General features: G+C 33.6%; 1 protein-coding gene across 1 annotated transcript; it reads right to left on the bottom strand.

Moving 5' to 3' along the window:
• Positions 1-71: 71 nt before the first annotated feature.
• On the bottom strand, positions 72-20,547 carry LOC127739431 (NFX1-type zinc finger-containing protein 1-like). The gene is made up of 4 exons (XM_052251181.1): positions 20,327-20,547; positions 12,067-12,128; positions 1,979-7,299; positions 72-1,398 (listed from the first exon to the last, which is right to left on the bottom strand). The coding sequence occupies exons 2-4, from the start codon at positions 12,081-12,083 to the stop codon at positions 1,196-1,198; spliced, it is 5,541 nt and encodes a 1,846-aa protein (XP_052107141.1). The 5' UTR covers positions 12,084-12,128; positions 20,327-20,547; the 3' UTR covers positions 72-1,195.
• Positions 20,548-21,097: the final 550 nt, after the last annotated feature.

The raw sequence follows: 21,097 nt of genomic DNA, 5'->3' as shown, positions 1-21,097 counted from the left end.
AATGCTTAAAGATAGCTCAACACTACAATTCTGAAAAATTCGGCAAGTTTAAATTGAATGAAATCTTAAAATAGAGGCATATTTTTATACAATGACTACATAGAAAATAAGTATTTCATATAAAGTATGTTTATGATTTTTTTTGTGCCTTTCTTTTTTTTCTTCGAATTGATTTCTGTATACTTATCAAATATATATTGAAATCCCATACAAAAGTTCAGAATGATTATTAACAGTGTGTTAAAAGCCTAACTAAGAACAATTTACAACATAGACTTGCCAACCAAATTGGAAGAACACATTTAATGATAATTATATATCGAATTGAATATAATGTAGTTTGACGGCATGTAAACCGTATATTTGGGTTTAATGCACGCCCTAAAGATCTGATGGTTTTTTTCATAATCAAATGACCTATCGCAATTTTATTTGTATGTATGTGCTGTATTTAGACCCCTCTAACAAGAAATTTGTTTTGCATGCACACGTATAAAAATTGCGGTTTTTATCCAACGCAATCATAGGTTTGAACGTAGTTTTCAATTTAGACTTTAAATTTAGACTTGTTGCGTTGGATAAAAACCGCAATTTTTATACGTCTGCATGCAAAACAAATTTCTTGTTAGAGGGGTCTAAATACAGCACAAACAACATTTTCCAAAAAGACCAAAAAAGTGAAAAAGTATATTTTAACAAAACGCATTTGACTAACAGGTCGATCAACAAATGTTCTTAAACCCTGCTGACTGCCTTTGGCGATTGCCAAATAAACGGATCACCGATGTAATAAATGGATCTTAATTATAAATTTAATACTAAACAGAAAACAATAAACTTGCGGAAAAGACGGTATACCGCAAACAAATGGTGCAAAGGTTTTTGTACACCATATCCGGATTTCGACAATTAATGTCTCTTCAGTAATGTTAGGAATCGAAACGGTATTTGGAAAGCCATACAATTTACCTCAATTTAGGATAGACTCTTGAATTTTGAGGAGTCAAAATAGGATGAACGGATCATATAAACTCGAAGGAAAATATAATACATATATATATATTGTGTATCACTTAGCAGTTAATAACAAAACTATCATGCAAATATTATTGTTTCCTCAGAAATTGTCTATAACTAAAAATACTTGCATTGCATGCATATATTTAATTTAAAAAAAAATGTATGTCCATAGTTATTAATGAAATCGAACTTCAAATGGGTCATTATTTCCCAGATCTGCTTGAGTCGACCATGCTGCATGTGCCGCTCCGTCCATTTCAGGAGCTAAAGCATTGTCATCTCTAACTCTGTGCTGTGTTCCTCCTATTCCAGATTTACATTCGGGACATCTTGATTCTTCTGTTGCTCCGCCACAATCGCCAATTGCATAAACATGCCCTGAAATACATCAATCAGTAGAAGAAGAAATTTCATAAGTGAGCAATAATCGAATGGTATATTAAATAACAAAAATGTATATCAAAAACATTCGTTATGTTTCACGTTTACTATGTATAATGGCGGTAACGATGGACTGTAGGTGCCATTGAACCCTATGGTTATTAAAATTTCGATTTGTTAAACCTGAAACTAAATTGGAACTCTTCACCAAACTTCCTAGAAGCATAAATAGAGAGTTGTGGAAAAATATTTCTATTCGTTCTTATCCGGCGAAAAATACGTTAATCTGAGGCAATTGGTGATTTTGAATTTACTTATATAAATTATAGTATTAATGTTTTTTTGTTCATTTTGAATGTTTTTTTTTGTCTTGTTATTGTTTCTATTGGTAAAGGTCTTGAATATCCTTTGTTCTGAAAAAAAAACCTATATTTTTATTTCACATTTTCACATTCGACCATGTTTTAGTGTTTGAGGAATAACATTTACAGTTCTATTAAATGGTACTCCCTTGTGTGTTACAAATGTAAGTGAAGCTGTGTGCGTTTATCTTAATAAACATGTGAAAATGACTTACCCATTTTACATTTGAACCAATGACCTTTCGTCAACCCCATAGCGGTAACAATTTGAACCCTTTCCTCTTCTGATATACCGATCACAGTCAGAGGTATCACATCTTTTAAAGCTGACAAAATCGTCTCCACCTCACGTCGCCTCTGTATCGTCAGCCTTCTCCCGTCAGTCAAATGTTGTTCAGCTACCCTTAGATCAACACTTAACGCTCTTGTCAAGGTTGTTCCAATAATGGCCTTCCTTTCTTTGAACCGCATTAATTGGTATAGTAGTTTAAGACGATCAAGTTCACTTTCGATGTCAAGGGATTCTTGTTGCGTGAAAAATCTTCGACGAATCAGAATAAATTCATGTAATGCATTCAGCTGACCCAATGCTTTTTGATACATTGCCTCATATTGATCTGACCTCCCTTCATTTGTTTCAAACTTCTCTTTCAACTCATTCACATATTTCAAAATCTTTATTTGTTCAACAATTGTTTTCAGTGTGTTCTCGTCTACGGCTCCTGTTGTTAGTTCATTATGAATCTGTTTCATTTTCCTAGCATCTGTTTTCTCAAATTCTGACAATTCCTGTCGTATCGTCTTTTCTGTGGCTTCCATTTCCGATTTACTTCCTAGAATACGTTGTTTTACTACTTCAATATTGTGCAAAGTTTCTTTTATGATATTTCCGTATCTGAGATTTCGTCGAATGGGAGTTTTACATTTTGGACACTCTTTCAATTTGATTTGCTCGTCTTTTATTTCATCCATCCATTTATCCAAACCAGTTGCTTCAATAACATGTCCACAGTCTTCAAGCTGCACAAATTTTGCATCGGTTTCATCTTCTGTTCCGAAAAAACTTATAAATGCTTCATTCTCAGGTTCACAGATCCGACATACTTTTGGGCATGGTTCACCGCATAATCCCAAACAATGATGTTGACATACAGGAATACGTTTCTTGCACGGTTGGTTGCATCTCGGTCTTTCGCAAGGAGAACTACAAATCTGATCACATCTGTGATGTTCACATTGCCATTCGCAATTTTCGGCGCATGGGCTACACTCCTCTCCACATTGCTTACCGCAATAGTTGTGTTTGCATCGATTTTTGCACTTTTCTTTACAAGGAGGACAGTTATTGCATTTTTCATTGCATATATGCTCGCATATCAATATTCTGTTGCATACTTCTTCACAAGTTTTGTGAAGACGTCCATTCTGGCACTCACCGCATGATCCCTTACATTTATGTTCACATTGTAAAATTTCCACACAAGGCTCTGGGCAAAATGCTTGTTTTGTCTTCAGTAAGTGACAAGGGATTCTTGTTGAATGGTTACACTGGCCAAGTTTCTCTACTAACATGGCACACTTGTCGGTATGTATATCTCCACACAGATTTTGACAATCATGACCACACGGAAGGCTTTTAACACATCTTGCCTCGCATTTAAAGTTTACTGGTTCTAGATAACACGGAACATTCTGTGTATGTCCACATTTCGGCAAACGCTTTGGTACACTGACCTCACATGTTGCACAATCCTGATTACATTTCAGTGGACACCTGTGCCCCCTACTACACGTTTTAGTACACGATTTTTTACATAGGATGTCCTTGTGTTCACGATCTTTGATGTGACAAACACTTGGACACGTGTGCCCACATGTAAGACGATATTCGCACGGACGTCTACATCCGCCGCCAGGCGATCGCTTGAAATCTGAAGGAAATTCTGCATTTACTATAGAGTCGTCGGCATCCTGGTGATTTTCGCAATATAGACGAAGTTTTTTTCCAAAGAATCTGTTTTTCCTCGCATGATCAACAAATTTTCTCCATAAAGTGCTCTTGCTTGACAGCATTTCAAAATTACCAATAACGTAAAGACCTTTCTTTGCACGTGACATTGCTACGCAAACTCGATTGTCTTCCTTCAGAAACCCAATTGTTCCATCTTCATTGCTACGTACAAGAGAAAGCAAAATTATGTTATTTTCTTCTCCCTGGTAATTGTCAACTACTGTTACACGAACTCCTTCAAACTCTGCTTTGGGCATTCTATATTTCAGCTCAAAAAGTTGGCCTGAATATGTTGTTAATACTGTAATTTGTGATGGTGAATAACCCTGTAAAAGGAGATATCTGCATAGCTCAACCAAATACTCCGCTTCATGTTTATTTGAATGGCTTCTGAGATCCTTTTCAGGAGATTCCGTTTCCATATGATCGATAAAATATACGTCTTCAGCTATGCCACGAATTCTGTCATAGGTTTCAACGACCTCATGATCTTTCAGGTTAGGATATATGATCTTCATCATTTTAGATATTTTTGGACGCATTCTATGTTGAAGAGCAAGACACTGCACATCAAGTTTATTGTTGGCTAATCTTTCAAAAAGCGACAAATCAAGTTTGTATTCACGAGCCAATTTGTAAACTGTTGGTTTTGGTTTAAGTTGTTGGTGATCACCAATCAAAATCAAATGTTCACATCGTCTACTGAGGGTTGTAATCACGTGTCCTTCGAGCACCTCTGCTGCCTCTTCCACAATAATGATTCGTGGTCCTATTTCCTGCAATACAGAATTATATCTGGCTGCACAAGTCGTGGTCATACCAATAATTGTTGAATTTTTCATAATAGCTTTATCCTCTTGCATCAGTATTTCATGATACTTTCTACATGTTCGCTCGAATTCAATTTCTTTATCGCCAATTTTTTCTTGCACATTGTCACAATAGACTTTCAACCAATATCGATACATACGCCATCTTTCTTCAGGCAGTAGAGCCCACATATCATCAACAAATCCTTCAATTTCGATATCTATCATACGATCGGTTGATGACAGAGACTTCCTAATTTTACTCTTTAGTTGTTTATTTTTCTTTTTTGGTTTCTGCCAACGAAATCCCTCTCCTTCGGGTCTTCTAAAATAAAGATCTAACTCTGATACATCTAAGGCAACCAATGGGATATTTTCTCTCAATATTTTATTGAATCTATCTTCAAATGATTCATCTTCCTCGTCGGATTCTTCCATAGCAATCTGTCTTTGGGCTATTTCAACATCCCTTTCGTCAAGTACGTTGATGAAATCATTTGGTCTATTTTCATTTTCATTACGGTTTTCTGCTCTTTCGTTTTCTCTATCATCCTCTGTTTCTTGAACAGCACCAGCTTGGTGTTTTTTTTCTTCACTAGCTTTCGCCTCATCTTCAAATTTAGGTTCGAATCCTAAAAATTCCCCATAACCAAGCCATTCCAGTAATGCCGAGGCTTTCTTTGGTTTCTCCCACTGAAAATCGTAGCCATACATATCGCGCATGATTGCCTCATACCTAGATACGAGTTTTTCATAAAAATCCCCCATTACATGTTTAATTGCGTCCTCGTGTAAAATTTCTCTTTTTGCTTTTTCAATTCGATCAGCAATGTTGTTGACCTCTTCTTGTAGAGAGCTCATGTTGTGTTTAATTTCCATTTTACTGGAGTGAATTTCAAGAGGTACCTCCCTATTTAATCGCATTGTCATTCTTTTACTATTTATACTTAAGGGCTTCATTATTTCGCTTGAACTTCTGCTGCCTAGTCGTAAAACTTCACCACTGTAGCATTGTACTATACCTTCAAGAAACTGGTCTAGGGCGTGGTTAGTATAACAGACAACGAGGATTGGACGGTTATCTTCTGCTCCCGTATCTGGATCCGTATTCCAAATATGTCGATTATGTAGTAGACTTTTTATAATTTTGTGTCCAATATATGTTTTTCCAGTTCCAGGGGGTCCCTGTATTATAGCCAGCTCTTTAGATAGAGCCGTTTCTAATGCTCTAAGTTGAGATATATCTAGATGTAGTAGTTCAGGAGGAGGCCATGATGTTTGATCTGTAACCTTTATATTTCGTGCATCTTCGGATTTTTCACTGAAAGAATATGCTTTGGTCGGTTCATCATGTTTCCTATCATCCAACATAATGTCGTCGTCTACTAACGGACGTAAGTCGAATTTGGCATCGGGGCTACGCCGTAAGTATGCTGGTTTTTCAACATTAGGCAGACATTTGACAATATATTTCTCAAATGGCAAATCTCCTTCGTGTACATTTTGTAAACCAATGAGTACGTGTCTGTAAGCTTCGAAATATGCTGTGGTTTCTGCCATAACGAAGACTGTATCTGGTGGAATAGTTGACACGTCTTCATAATCTTTTTCAAATTTAATATCAATTATTCCTTTGCGGACATTCTTCAAATCTCTATTGGCAACTGTTGCAAACCAGACAGTTTTGAAGGTGTCAGAAGATAAACAAACCAATGACCCATAGATCAGGTGTTTACTTTGTTCCCAGCGTATTCTGTTCATTCCTGGATAATTAAAGCTTATACGCCGACATAAACCATGATTATTACATATTGGACTTATAATTTGAACGTCACGATAAATTCTTAATTCGTGTAATTTCTTGTCTGGTCTCATGTCGTGCACAGCAGCCATATATTCTCTGATACCATCACGTAACGGTGCAATAAAATCCTCACGCAAAAGACGGTACTGAATGTCTAAATAATGATCTAGATTGTCATAACCTCCGAATGTTTTGTTGTGACGTAACTTCGAAAGAGTTTCTGATTGCACTTCTTCTGTAGTCGGAAAAACAGGATAATCACGAAAATCATCATCTGGTTCTTCTTCGCTTTCGTCGTCACCTTGGTCTTTGAGACGTGATCTTTTGTGTCGTGTTGTGTCTTCTCTGTTCATGAGTTCTTCATACATACTCCACATATCATCATCTATAATGGTTGTATCGGATTTAATTACATTGATCGGGGTGTCAATGAAAGCTAAAATTCCTTGAATTATAATGCGAGATTTGGGCAATAATGAATTCAACTTTGTGAGAATTGTAAAGATATCACGTAAAATTTCCCTACTTTCAATTTGTGCTCTTGGAGTTGTGTTCACAACTAATCCTTTAACAAACTTCATGAACTCATATAGAAAACTTGAGCTTTCTACAACCGTGAAAATGTCTATAACTTGTTGCGGTAAAGATTCACATTCGCAGCACTTAGCGAGACATCGTACCAGCAGCATAAACATTTCCTTATTTCCTTTAACGGTCGTTTGCTCTAGTGCTTTCTTAAGTGCATTTTTGTATCTATCAAAAGTTAACAATATTGCATTTGCGTCCCTTCCCTGTAATTCCTCTAGTTTTCTGAATCCAAGCAGACGTTTCCATGGCACATCTTCCAGTGTTTCATGTTGATGCTTAGGTACTCCACGACCACGTCCACCCCCTCTTCCTCTTCCACGGTCCCTACAATAAGATCAGAAATGATATTCGATAAGAGTAAAATTCTCACAATAGAATTGCTACTAAAAACAAAAAAAAAACAATAAACAATACAAACATATTACCCTGCCACGCCCACTCTGTGTTTTTCTGCTTTGTATCGATCTGATGAGTTAAGCCCTTTTCATCTGATTCTTATCGTTTGTTCTTATGTTGTACTGTAAAACCACTGTCCCAGGTTAGGGGAGGGTTGACGCGCCTTCAAACTAGTTTAACCCCGCCACATTCTATATGTGCCTGTCCCAAGTCAGGAGCCTGTAGTTCAGTGGTTGTCGTTTGTTGCTGTATATCATATTTGTTTTTCGTTCACTATTTTGCACATGAATCAGGCCGTTAGTTTTCTCGATTGAATTATTTTACATTTGTCATTTCGGGGCCTTTTATAGCTGGTTATGCGTTATGGGTTTTATTCATTGTTGAAGGCCGTACGGTGACCTATAGTTGTTAATTTCTGTGTCATTTGGTCTCTTGTGGAGAGTTGTCTCATTGGCAATCATACCACATCTTCCTATTTTTAGATATAACAATGACAAACACATTTTAAGTTTGTTTTTGTTTTCTTTTTTTTTCTAAATCAGACTTCAAGGATAAGCAACAGGTTGTGATACTGGGTTTACATTTTATAGTTTGTAATAGATATTTCAAATATATTTAACAAACTTCTTATAGCTGCGCCTAAATAATATGGAAAGATGGAAAAAAGGAACTTGCATTTTCATCAACAAAGCTTTTGTCTCAAAACGCGCGTACCAGAAATAATTGGTTTTTTTTTCTTACAGATTGTTTATTATCTACTGGGTCATCCAGATTCAACGATTGTACCTACAGACAGATGACAACAAAGACACATCCATATATACAAATAAACTTCGTACAATAGTTAATCAAATTTGTTAAAACTTTTAAAAAAGTTAGCGTAAAGGGAGCAATGATTTTAACAAAAGAAAGGATGACAACAATAACATATCCATACGGAAATTTTGTTTTATGAAAGAACAGTTTGCACAAAAACATACTTTATATATGCCATATTAAAGTTTGGTTGTTATATTAAAGTTTTGAAATTCTAAAGACGAAATTTAATAAAACCTGTATTTTACATTTGTCCTTATTAGGACTATATCCGATTTGTTTTTTGTTTTTTTATTTCTTACACACAACAGTCTCTTGGGTTGCAGTCTCACTAGTTATACCCGCATCTCCTTTTGTTTGTCATGATAATAAAAAAACGATCGTCGTAATTAACTAAGTTAAATATGTTAATTCAAAAAGCTTTGTCCATTCCTACTATTTACCGTTTGATTAAAATCCAACAAGTGGCTCAATGACCTCAAAATAATAGGCACCTTCAATTTCCCTATATCATTCACAGGTATAAGTTTCGTTCAAGGGAACTTAAGATTTCATCCGGAAAGCATGTTTCAAAGTTTATATTTTTTCTAATTGCGACCATGAACGTCTTCCAATTCACCATATTTTTCAATGGTATAAAGTTTTTTTTTTATTAAGCTGTAAGTCAAGATTTCATCCGAAAGCATTTGTTCGGACCCAAGAACAGAACGGGCGGACGGACGGACAAAGCATAAACGATATTCTCCCTTTAAAAAATTGAGGAGCAAACAATTCAGGCATACATTTTGTTCAGCCTTATGCAAGATCGATAGAAAAAAAGACGATGGGTTTCACGGAACCCTGTGTCTCATTTGCGATTTCTGCCTTCAGTGGAAAAAGTTAATGTTGAATACAAAAATATCAAGTCCATTTACTAGAGAAAAAAATCGGAAAAATAAAAAAAAATATCTTCAGATGCTATTTCTTGAGCATGAAGAAGCTTCTATCTAAATTGTATACCATTCTGTGGAGGATTGACTAAGTTTACCGATGTCTTAAAAATAACCCGAGACTGCATGTAATTTTAAACTGCCAAAAAATTAAGTCATGATAATACGAAAAAAGACAAACAATGTATTTTAAAAATTTTGTTTTAGATATTTTTAAGGCTTTTTTCGGAGTCTATGGAACTTAACAAAGCTATTTATGTATAAAATTTTAACCCATTCTGTATCTAAATCTTAATTACAAAAAAAGAGGGGGATATTTTAAAAATTTTACTTTTGTTTTGATGTAGTTTGGTTCCTGTCTCATAGATGTATACTTAAACCGTATTTTGTTTCAGTAATAAAATATTACAGTAAACCTTTGAAAAATGCAAGTAGTGCACTGAAATTACAGTTTCACGTTATATTGTCATTTTTATTATTTTGAAATATGTTGTAGGTCTATAATACCAAATAAAGCATTCGTTACCGTGCTAGTTTTCGGGAAATTCTTCGTCATAAATAAATAAGATTGGATCCATTTTGAAGCTGTAATAAGTGAAAATAAGGGAACAAATTCAAATGAGAGTGCTTAGTTTATTATTCAAGACATGCTTGAAATCACGAATAAGATGCTCAACGAGCATTTTTTTCTTTAACTTTGAAATGCGAAAATCGTGCGGTTCTTACAATGTCATTTTTCTATATGAACTGCCTTTTGTTATGCTTTCTCAAAAAAAGCAAATAAAACATATTTGTCACCGTGCTGGATTCAGAAATAGTTGCAGTAATTTAAAAAAAAAAGGTCCCACTTGGAAACCTCGACGTAAGCGCGAAAATGCACGAAGTCGCTGGTTGACAATTTCGACGTCTCCCGCCAATTTTCCTTGCAAGGTTATGGATTCACATTTCTGCTTGTACTTTCCAACTTACCTTGTCGTTTCATGATTATTCTAAACTACAAACTGTACTATTCTAGAATTAGCATTGATATTTTTTAAAGAAAATAAGAAACAACACGAGAAGTAAATGTGTTAATACATTTATCAGTAGTTAAAACGAACAAAGATCATTCAAACAAGATTAATGAATTATTGTCTTACAAACTATTCCGCTTTGGTTTGGGTTTTTTCACGATAATAATTATAAGCACTATATTTATATTTTCTTGAAGAGGGAAATACAAATTCAAATTCTCTTTTTTTATCTAACTATACATTATCATTCCTTTTATAGAAGGCGTAGAGAATATTTATAGCACTATTATAGGCTTGTACTAGTGTTTTTATATTCTTTTCCTGTCTTCCTGCATTTATTGTATCATTCGTTCTTTTTTTTTTTACATTTACTAATTTTACTTGCTAACTTAAGACTTAGGACGGTACCTTAAAGAATGTGGCGGGGTTAAACATGTTTGTAACTCAAAAGATCACAAAAACCGATAACATAAAACAATAGAAAAAAGCACCGAAACAAGAGTTCTCGCAGTTACTGCTTCTTCAAAGCCAATCAAAACCGTTAACAAATAAATCATAGTCTCCCAGACTTAAGTATCAATCAGTAAACATCCAACGGATTTAGTTAAAGACGTCATTAACAGTCTGAGAAAGGCATGATCTTGTGCAATGTCAAAATATAAGTAAACAGTACCGACAAGATGTAGGATCACGAGTTCGCATAACTGTACATATATACTGCGGCAATACATATTTAGTTATGTTTTAATTTTTCAAAATCAAAATCAATGTGTGGTACCGATAAAAAACAATATTACTACTATATTAAATTGATAACCTTTAAGAATAAATGTATACAAAGGACCAATAAGTTAACATGGATCGTGCCTACATTTACGGGCTTTATAAACTACATCACCGTAAAAATAAGGATTCGATATCCCGTTTTAAACTCCCTTGAAACTGTGTTGGGTCCCCTGAAGATTGCAGATATTAGAAAAGGTTGTACTACATGTATCATGAAACTTGATACTGATTAATCAACCTGAAAATGAGGTCAAGGTCGGGATAACCCTATTACCTTCACAATAATTGATAGATAGTTCAATCGATACTATGTGTAAATTGATACATCATCTTATTAACTTTTATTAAAGTATCTCAATTCACTTTCACTTTCTGTCATAGAGTCAACGAAATCTCCAAAATTCCGACAATTATTATTCATCCAGTATTGTGGTGAAACAACATGCAAGAAAGTATAGGAAAAGCCAGGATATTTTAAACACTTGGAAAGGTCATTAAAGATTATGATAATTCAGTTCAATTTGAAATATTTAAAAGAAGATATGATAAAGTTATAAATGCTCGACACATTATTTGTAATCAATTCAATGTAAACAAAGATCCAAAAAAATCCAGAGACTTTCTTGAACCAAAACAGGATACCATACATGCAGTGGTGATAAAGCATAAATTCATTGGGTATGTAAATATAACTATTAATTTATAAAAATTAATTTGTATAGATAGACCGAAATGGTGAATATCTAAAAAAAAAAAGTGTCTTAATTGTGTGCTTAAAGTCTACATTCTAATACAAACTAAGCACCTATCTTGGAGTTTCTCTGAATATAAGTTTTATAAATGGATGGGATAATACCCGTCTTTTTACCAGAATCGAACATGACAACCAATATTTTTATGAATTAACTAACCAGAGATTAAAACATATGTACATATTAATCGACTGTGTTTTGTGTAAGTTTATGCAATACCTATGTTATTGTACTATGACGGTACACCTTAAATGCAACTATATAAATATAATATGATAAACATTTATAAAAATCATACTAGAAAGAGTGTCCTCAGAAAAGAATAAAGAGAGCAGCAGGATTTCAAAGCTAGTATTTTCTTTCAAAAGTGTATTAAATATAAACATCTGGCTAAAATACCTTGCGGCTTCAGCCATATTACTTCTTCTATTCTGTAGCCAACTTCGGTTTCTAGTCTGAAACTGTAATACATACGTTATATACATCTTCATAAAACAATTATCATACTTTTAATTTTAATTGCTCCATTGCTTTTTTAAAGTATAAGATTGAAGAAGATTTATTAAGTCTTTCGCTAAATCTCTCTACTGTCGCAACTGCCTCGGTGGTCTCGTGGTAGCTCCTACGCCCCTAGTCCGGGGGAAAGGGGGGGGGGGGGGGGGGGGGGGGGTCGTTGGTTCGATCCTCGGACGTGCAAAACCAAAGACTCGAACATTGCCTGGACACAACATTTAAGGTTAAAACAGCTCTGAATTTGGATTGTGATTGAATATTTGACACAGCATAGGTTTGTGACACAAAATGAATGTGGTCAAAGTAATGAAAAGTTTTGATGAAATCAAACAAAGTTTATTTTAGGGACCTTTGGACATCATGGTGGACCAATTTAATAACGGAGCCCAAAACCTAAAATCTAATAACACGGTTAGATTCAGCATTTCAAAGAACCCTATATGTTCAACTTTTGTTGAAATCAAACAAAGTTTAATTTTGGACCCCGATTTTGACCAACTTGAAAACTGGGCCCAAAATCAAAAATCTAAATACATGTTTATTATAATACACAATATAAGCTTAGTTTTTAAAGGAATTCGCTTCATAAAAAAAAATATATTTATATATAGCATTCAGAAAATTAGTTTATACAGAATAACAAACAAACCTACCACACAATTCTTCAAACAATTTACCAAAACAAAAATAAAAAAATAATAGAACAGAGTTCCAATGTTCCCCGCGTTGCACATATTTTATCTATCCTAGGTACAAAAGGCAATAACTAAATAAACTGTTTCGCTGAGCACAGCTGGATACGCCCGCAGAGGTCCAACCCTGAACAGTTGGGTCAAAAATGGACACAATATTCAAGCTTGATACAGGTCTGAATTTGGATTGTAATTAAATATTTGACATATTATAGGTTTCTGAATAAATGTAGTCAAAGAACTTGAAATTGGTAATATGAATTGAATTTATATTCAATTAAAGATTTCTTGCTGTTGTGCAATACTTAGTAATTCTGTTGTCAGACTATAAACAAATAAAGATCAATTTCTTCTCAATGTCATATTTGAAATTTATGAAAATCAATAGGGAGATTACATCAATAGCTATAAATAATTCACCAAATTTTCATGAGAACTGCTGAAAGCATTTTTGAGTTATTGTCCAAAAACTGGAAAATCCCCCCTTTTTTAATGAATAAAACCCCATAACTCGGAAATGTAAAATCTAAAATTTATAAAATTCTAAAGGGAGCTTACATCAACAGATATAAACAATTCACCAAAGTTTCATGAGAACTGCTGAAAGCATTTTTTAGTTAGTGTCCGAAAACTGGAAAATCACCCTTTTTTATGAATAAAACCCTGTAACTCGGAAACGTAAAATCTAAAATTTATAAAAATCGAAAGGGAGCTCATGTCAATAGATATAAACAATTCACCAAAACTCCTTGCAAGTTGGTGAAAGCATTCTTGAGTTATTGTTAGAAAAGTGGAAAATCCCCCCTTTTTATACGCCCGTTTACGGGACGTATTATGGTATACCGTTGACCGTCTGTCCGTCCGTCTGTCTGTCCGTCTGTCCGTCTGTTCGTCGTCAACATGTCGGACATTTAACTCAAAAAAAACTGTAACCAATATGCATGAAACTTTGGTGAATTGTTTATATCTATTGACGTGAGCTCCCTTTCGTTTTTTATAAATTTCAGATTTACCGTTTTTACCGTTTCCGAGTTTTGGGGTTTTATTCATTAAAAAAGGGGGTATTTTCCAGTTTTCCGACAATAACTCAAGAATGCTTTCACCAACTTGCAAAAAAATTTGGTGAATTGTTTATATCTATTGACATGAGCTTCCTTTTGGACTTTTATATAAATTTTAGATTTAACGTTTCCGAGTTACAGGGTTTTATTCATAAAATAAATGGAGAATGTGTCCCCATGGACACAGATGATGCCCCCGCTTGCATACAACATTATAAAGGGACAAAACTCAAGGACGATAAAAGTGACGCTACCCAAATTTGTACTTGATCTGAGTTTTGTGGTAATAAGTTTTGTGTATAGGTCTCATAATGTTTGGTCGGGACAAACTTAAGTCGCAGAACGGAAACTAAAAATTTTGCAGTTTGTCGATTTTTAAAGGGGCATAACTCGATTATGATTAAAGTGTCGCCACCAAAATTCAACTTGATCTGTTTTTGTGGTAAAAAGCATTGTGTATAAGTTTCATAACATTTGGTTGAGGCAACTCAAGTTAGAGAACAGAAACTAAAAATGTTGCATTGTTTTCCATTTATAAAGAGGCATAACTCGTGAATGGTTAAAGTGACCCCACCAAAATTCAAACTTGATCTGTATTTTGTGGTAATAAGTATTGTGTATAAGTTTCATAACATTTGGTTGAGGCAAACGTACGTTAGAGAACGGAAACTAAAAATTTTTCAATTTTTCCATTCATAAAGGGGCATAACTCTAGAACGGTAAAAGTGACACCACCAAAATTCAAACTTGATCTGTATTTTGTGGTAATAAGTATTGTGTATAAGTTTCATAACATTTGGTTGAGGCAAACGTACGTTAGAGAACGGAAACTAAAAATTTTGCAATTTTTCCATTCATAAAGGGGGATTACTCTAGAACGGTTAAAGTGACACCACCAAAATTCAAACTTGATCTGTGTTTTGTGGTAATAAGCATTGTGTACAAGTTTCATAACATTTGGTTGAAGCAAACTCAAGTTAGAGAATGGAAATCAATTTTGGGACGTACGGACGGACGTACGTTCGAAAAGACGGACAAGGGTAAAAATTAATGTCCCCTCCGATACGGCGGGGGCATAAAAAGGGGGATTTTCCAGTTTTCGGATAATAACTAAAAAATGCTTTCAGCAGTTCTCATGAAACTTTGGTGAATTATTTATAGCTATTGATGTAATCTCCCTATTGATTTTCATAAATTTCAAATATGACATTGAGAAGAAATTGAACTTTATTTGTCTATAGTCTGACAACAGATTTACTAAGTATTGCGCAACAGCACAGTGTATTGCACAACAGCAAGAAATCTTTAATTGAATATAAATTTAAATCATATAACCAATTTCAAGTTCTTTGACTACATTTATTTAGAAACCTATAATATGTCAAATATTGAATTACAACCCAAATTCAGACCTGTATCAAGCTTAAATATTGAAAATAATTAATGTTCCAAGGGGCATAACTCTTTTAAAAATAATTGATCGGCACTAATTGTTGAACTCGTCCAAGACATTGCTAATATAAACCTATGATATATGTTTCATAAAATTCTGGCAAGAATTCAACAAATGAGAGCGCTAACGATGCAATTTTCCATAAAATTAATGTTTCAAAGGGACATAACTCTTTTACAAATAATTGATCAGCACTGATTTTCAAACTCGTCCATGACATTGCTCATATATAAAACCTATGATATAAGTTTCACAAAAATCTGGCAAGAATTGTACACGTGAGAGTGCTAACAAGACCAGAATGAAGGACGCACGGATGAACGGACGAACGGATGGACGAACGGTATTTCTATCCCCCCCCCTCTCCAACGTGTTGCGCGGGGGACAAAAACTATTTCCAAAATATAATTTATCATTAATACAATGTCTTTAAAAATACATAAAACTTATCTGTAATTATCTTCAAAATATTTAATAATGAACAGTAAATTTCAAACTATATTTATTTTCCGACAGAGCTTATCATCAACAACACTTAGGAAACACAAAATTTTCAAATAAATCTGTCATTCCAATTATAATTTTATTATTGATAATTACCACATGTTTTGTTATCTTGATAATAGATGAAAATTATAACATGAATAAATTATTAGTATTAAATACATTGTACTAATCCATATGTACAAATGTGAATATTTAGTTAATTGTAAAAATCTATTATACAAAATGTGTGTAGTTTTATAGGAAGAAAAATTAAATTTTCAATAGGGGAATTAGATTATACACTTTCCTTCATTCTTTTTTATATTTAACTTCTATGATTAGGTTATTAAGATGATAAATATTATTCAAAATATCAAATAATGAACAATAAATTTCAAACTATATCTATAGATAATTTCTTCTCTAAAATTAGATATGATGCTGTATCTATTTTCAACTATGACTTAACTTAAAATTTAAATTAATTGCGCAATACATTTCTAAATTTAGATTCTGATTAAGTATTTGATATAGCATAGTTTCTGACACAGAATGAATGTGGTCTAAGTACTTAAAATAATTTACAATTATACATTTACCAACATGACCAATTATGGTCCAATATCCAAAATCTAAATATATGTTTGGAATCAGCATATCAAAGAACTCCAAGAATTCAATTTTTGAAGAAATCCAACAAAGTTTAATTTGGGATACTTTGGACCTCAATGTGATCCAATTTGAAAACAGGACTCAAAATCCAAAATCTAAATACACACTTAAATTCAGCATATCAAACAACCCCATATATTCAATATTGGTAAAATCAAACAAAGTTTAATTTTGGACCCCGATTTGGACCAACTTAAAAACTGTGCCCAAAATCAAACATTTAATTATATGCTTAGATTCAGCATATCACAGAATCCCATTGGCAAGACTTATTTTTGTAAAAAACAAACTAAGTTTAATTCTGGTTACTTTGGACCTTAATGTGGACCAATTTGTAAAACGGGCCAAACATAAAAAATTAAAAATACTGTTAGATTGCACACATTAGAGAACACCAATTATAATCTAATTTTGATGAAATCAAACAAAGTTTAATTTTGGACCCCAATTTGGACCAACTTTTAAAACCTAGCCCAAAATCAAAAATTTAACAAACACTGTTGCATTGGGCATATCAAATAACACCAATAATTCAAATTTTGATGAAATCAAACAAAGTTCAATTTTTGACCCAAATTTGGACCAACTTGAATACTGTGCCCAAAATCAAAAATCTAAATGCACGTTTAGATATAGTATATTAAAGATCCCCAACCATTCATTTTTATTTCCAAATCAAATAAAGTTTAATTTTGGACCCTTTGAACCTTTATATGGATCAATTCAAAAACAGACCGAAAATCCAAATAATAAACACCCAATTAGATTCAGCATATTAAAGAACCCTAATGCAAGAATTCAAGACTTTGAATTAAATCCCATTGAAATTGCTAAAGAAATAAGCAATTTATACAAAGTATTACAAAAGAATTATTTTTGATCCCTTTTAACTAAACCATTACGGTCATAACCCCTAAAATCAATTCCAAACTTTATTTTGTGATATAACACCTTGTGGTACAATTAAATAGCAATAAATGGACTTATAATTAAGTTATTGACCAGAAACCAGAAAATCCTAGTTTTTGCCCCTTTTCGGCCCCTAAAGGGTTTGGACCATGACCACCAAAATCAATCCCAACTTTCCTTTGAAGTATGAAACCTTGTAGTAAAATTTCATAGATATCCTTACTCTTATACACAAATTATTGTCCTGAAACATGAAAAATGCTTGTCTTTGGCCCGTTCTTTGCCCCTAATTACTAAACAGCTACGACAATAACCCCCAAAATAAATCCCAACTTTCCTATTGTGGTAAGGAATCTTTTGCTAAAATTTAATAGAGATCCATTCATTTATACTAAAGTTATTGTCTGTGAACCAGACAAATAATTGTTTTTTGGCCCCTAATTACTAAACAGCTAAGACAATAACCCTCAAAATTAATCCCAACCTTCCTATTGAGGTAAGGAACCTTGTGCTAAAATTTAATGGAGATCCATTCACTTATACTAAAGTTATTGTCTGTGAACGAGACAAATAATTGTTTTTGCTAGGCCCTTTTTGGCCCCTTATTCCTAAACAGCTACAGTATAATAACCCCCTAAATAAATCCCAACTTTTCTATTGTGATAAGGAACCTTGTCCTAAAATTTAATAGAGATCCATACACTTATACTCAAGTTATTGCCTGCAAACCAGACAAATAGTTGTTTTTTGGCCCCTTTTCTACCCCTAATTATTAAACGGTTTGGGCCATGACCCCCAAAAATTCAGTGAAAACTTTCTTTTTGACGTATGGAACCTTGTGGTAAAATGTCATGGAAATCTATACTCTTTTACACAAATTATTGTCCTGAAACATGAAAAATGCTTGTTTTTGGCCCCTAATTACTATACAGCTACGACAATAACCCCCAAAATAAATCCCAACCTTCCTATTGTGGTACGGAACCTCGTACTAAAATTTAACAGAGATATATACACTTTCTGGCCCTTAATTACAAAACAGTTATAACAATAACCCCCAAAATCAATCCAAACCCTCCTATTGTGGTATGGAACCTTGTGCTAAAATTTCTAACACATCCATACACTTATACCAAATTTATTGTCTGCGAACCAAGTTATTTTCTGTGAACCAGTAAAACTGACCTTTTTTGGCCCTTATTACAAAACCGCTAGGACAATAGCCCCAAAAAACATTCCAAACCATCTTTTAGTGGTATGGAACCTTATGATAAAATTTCATAGAGATGCAAGAAATTATACTCAAGTTATTGTCTGCGAACCAAAATGTTTTCAGACGCAGACGCAGACAACACCATAACATAGTACGGGCGCAAATAAATTTGCGGTCGTATACAAAGAAAGTCGAATCGTGTAGCCAGTAAATAATTTTTTTTTTAATCTGAGCATGCAAATTAAAGATTATGTTATATATTTTACATTTAATACATTGGCTGAACAAAAATATTTATTATGAGAGTCCCAGACACTATATAAGTTGAAAGTTATCCCACTAATTCCAAGTGTTTTAAGTGGTAGTAAACTCGTAGTAGCCCACAATGCATTGTAGTTCATTGGTTAGTTTTTTTCAAGGCCATTTTTACCTTCTATTTTGGGAAATTACTATACAAATATATACTAACGTCAGGAAATGTAGTGATCCTGACCTTTTAAACTAGAAATAAAACTGGTCAATTTCCAAGCCTTAAAAAGTGAGCGTTAGCCCCTACCAAATTCCTTTGAAAAATTCAAATGTTGTTACGGACAAAATAAACACTGGTCCAATTTAAATTTGACCGATTTCATTTTTTGTCTTTTCGGAGTTATGCCCTTGATAAGGCGGGAAATAAACTAACCAGATTGTTGATTTTCGCGCGGTATCATTTAATTAGTAAGCCTCTATCAAATCAATTGAAATTTGGAAATATGTTAACTGGCCAATTAATTCAGATTTGTTTTCCGAACTTCAAAAATTTAACTTCTGTCTTTCCAGAGTTATGCCGATTGATAACGCAGGAAATAAGTTTGAATCCATATCAACTCGAACCTTTGCCAACTCGTATCCGATTTTTACACGTTTAATGCCTCCACATCTTTTGTGTCTGTCTCAAACCAGAAACTTGAAATTAAGTGATTGTATGTGGTTGCTTTCCAGTCTGACTAAAGTCAGCCACACATTCCAATTGCGTTACTTGCATTACTTACAAACCCAAGTGGATAGTGGGGGCTAGCTTAAGTCAGGCTGGTCGCTTTCTGTCGAAATTGTTTCTTATTCTTGTTTCAGCATAAATCAGGAATTTTGTTTTCTCTTTTTGTAGTTTTACATTCCGGGTCCTTTTAAAGCTTACTATACTGTATAATATGGGTAATGTTCATCAAGCTGTTTATGGTCGTTCAGTGACCAGTTATTGTTCACATCTTAATTACTGAGTCCTTGGTTTGACTTCCCCCTTTTGAATTTATCTTGGAGTTTGGTAATTTTGTTTTAAACATTTTTTATGTATTGATATTTTTATTTTAGCAGAACAGTCCTATCTGCATCTTTTAAATGTGGTGTGGGTAGGGTTGATAGAATAATAAGGGAAAACGGAAGTAAAAAAAAAATCGGAAAAATATCCTAAAACATATTTTTGGATCCTCCCACGCCGTGTTTCAAACTATTTCACTATGCAAACACATTATTTATGGGGATTCGACAGATTTTTTCAAGACTGAGATGAAAAGGGGAAGGGTCATTCCCCACCCTTTCTGTCAGTTATAAGTAACTGACCAATATGTACGATATATGTGTTTCTGTTTTTTATTTGTTATATATTTATAGATAATAAACATACCTATAGATGTGTTGACATTTCTCTGTCTTTTGCCTCCGGATTGTCATAGAACATGGTATAGACAGTCATCCAGTCTTAATAAAACTGTCGTGAGGAAAGTTTTTCAAATTTAAAAGTAAACAATCACCTACAACGATTTAACACGATCCAATATGTTAAAATAACTATCATAATCAAATATGATTTTCCTTTATCACAATCGTTGACGTACCTGTTGTCAATTACAGTTCATTATAAAAACGAAAGTAGAAAGATTTTTTGGAAATTTTACTCTCGGGTTTTTCTGCGTAGGCTTATAAAAACACTGTATGTCAATTGGGAATCTATAAATTGATTTGGCACATGGAGAGTTGGTACTACTTCGGGCTGTCATAGTCCGAGTGTCTATCAGATAAAATGGCGGGTGGCAAATTATTGTATAATAGTGTCATGCTACTGTATCTATATATATCTTTATTCTCACAAACCAAATCACAAAGATATAGCGCCTAATCATAGGACTCATTACAAGCATATCAATCAAGTTACAAATACAGACAAGACAAGACAAGTCAAGACAATATTTTTATTTAAGTCTCACCTCTTCATTTTATAAAATATGCAAATAGTTAATAAAACAATATCATAAAACATACAAGAGCCACTCTAAAATGAGTTATGACGGAAAGATATAAGAAAATGTGGTATGAGTGCCAATGAGACAACTCTCCATCAAAGTCACAATTTGTAAAAGTAAACCATTATAGGTCAAACTGAAAGTACGGCCTTCAA

Source organism: Mytilus californianus, unplaced genomic scaffold (assembly GCF_021869535.1).
Source record: "Mytilus californianus isolate M0D057914Y unplaced genomic scaffold, xbMytCali1.0.p SCAF_4, whole genome shotgun sequence".
In the NCBI taxonomy this organism is placed as follows: domain Eukaryota; kingdom Metazoa; phylum Mollusca; class Bivalvia; order Mytilida; family Mytilidae; genus Mytilus; species Mytilus californianus.
This window is presented reverse-complemented; position numbering and strand designations above follow the sequence as displayed.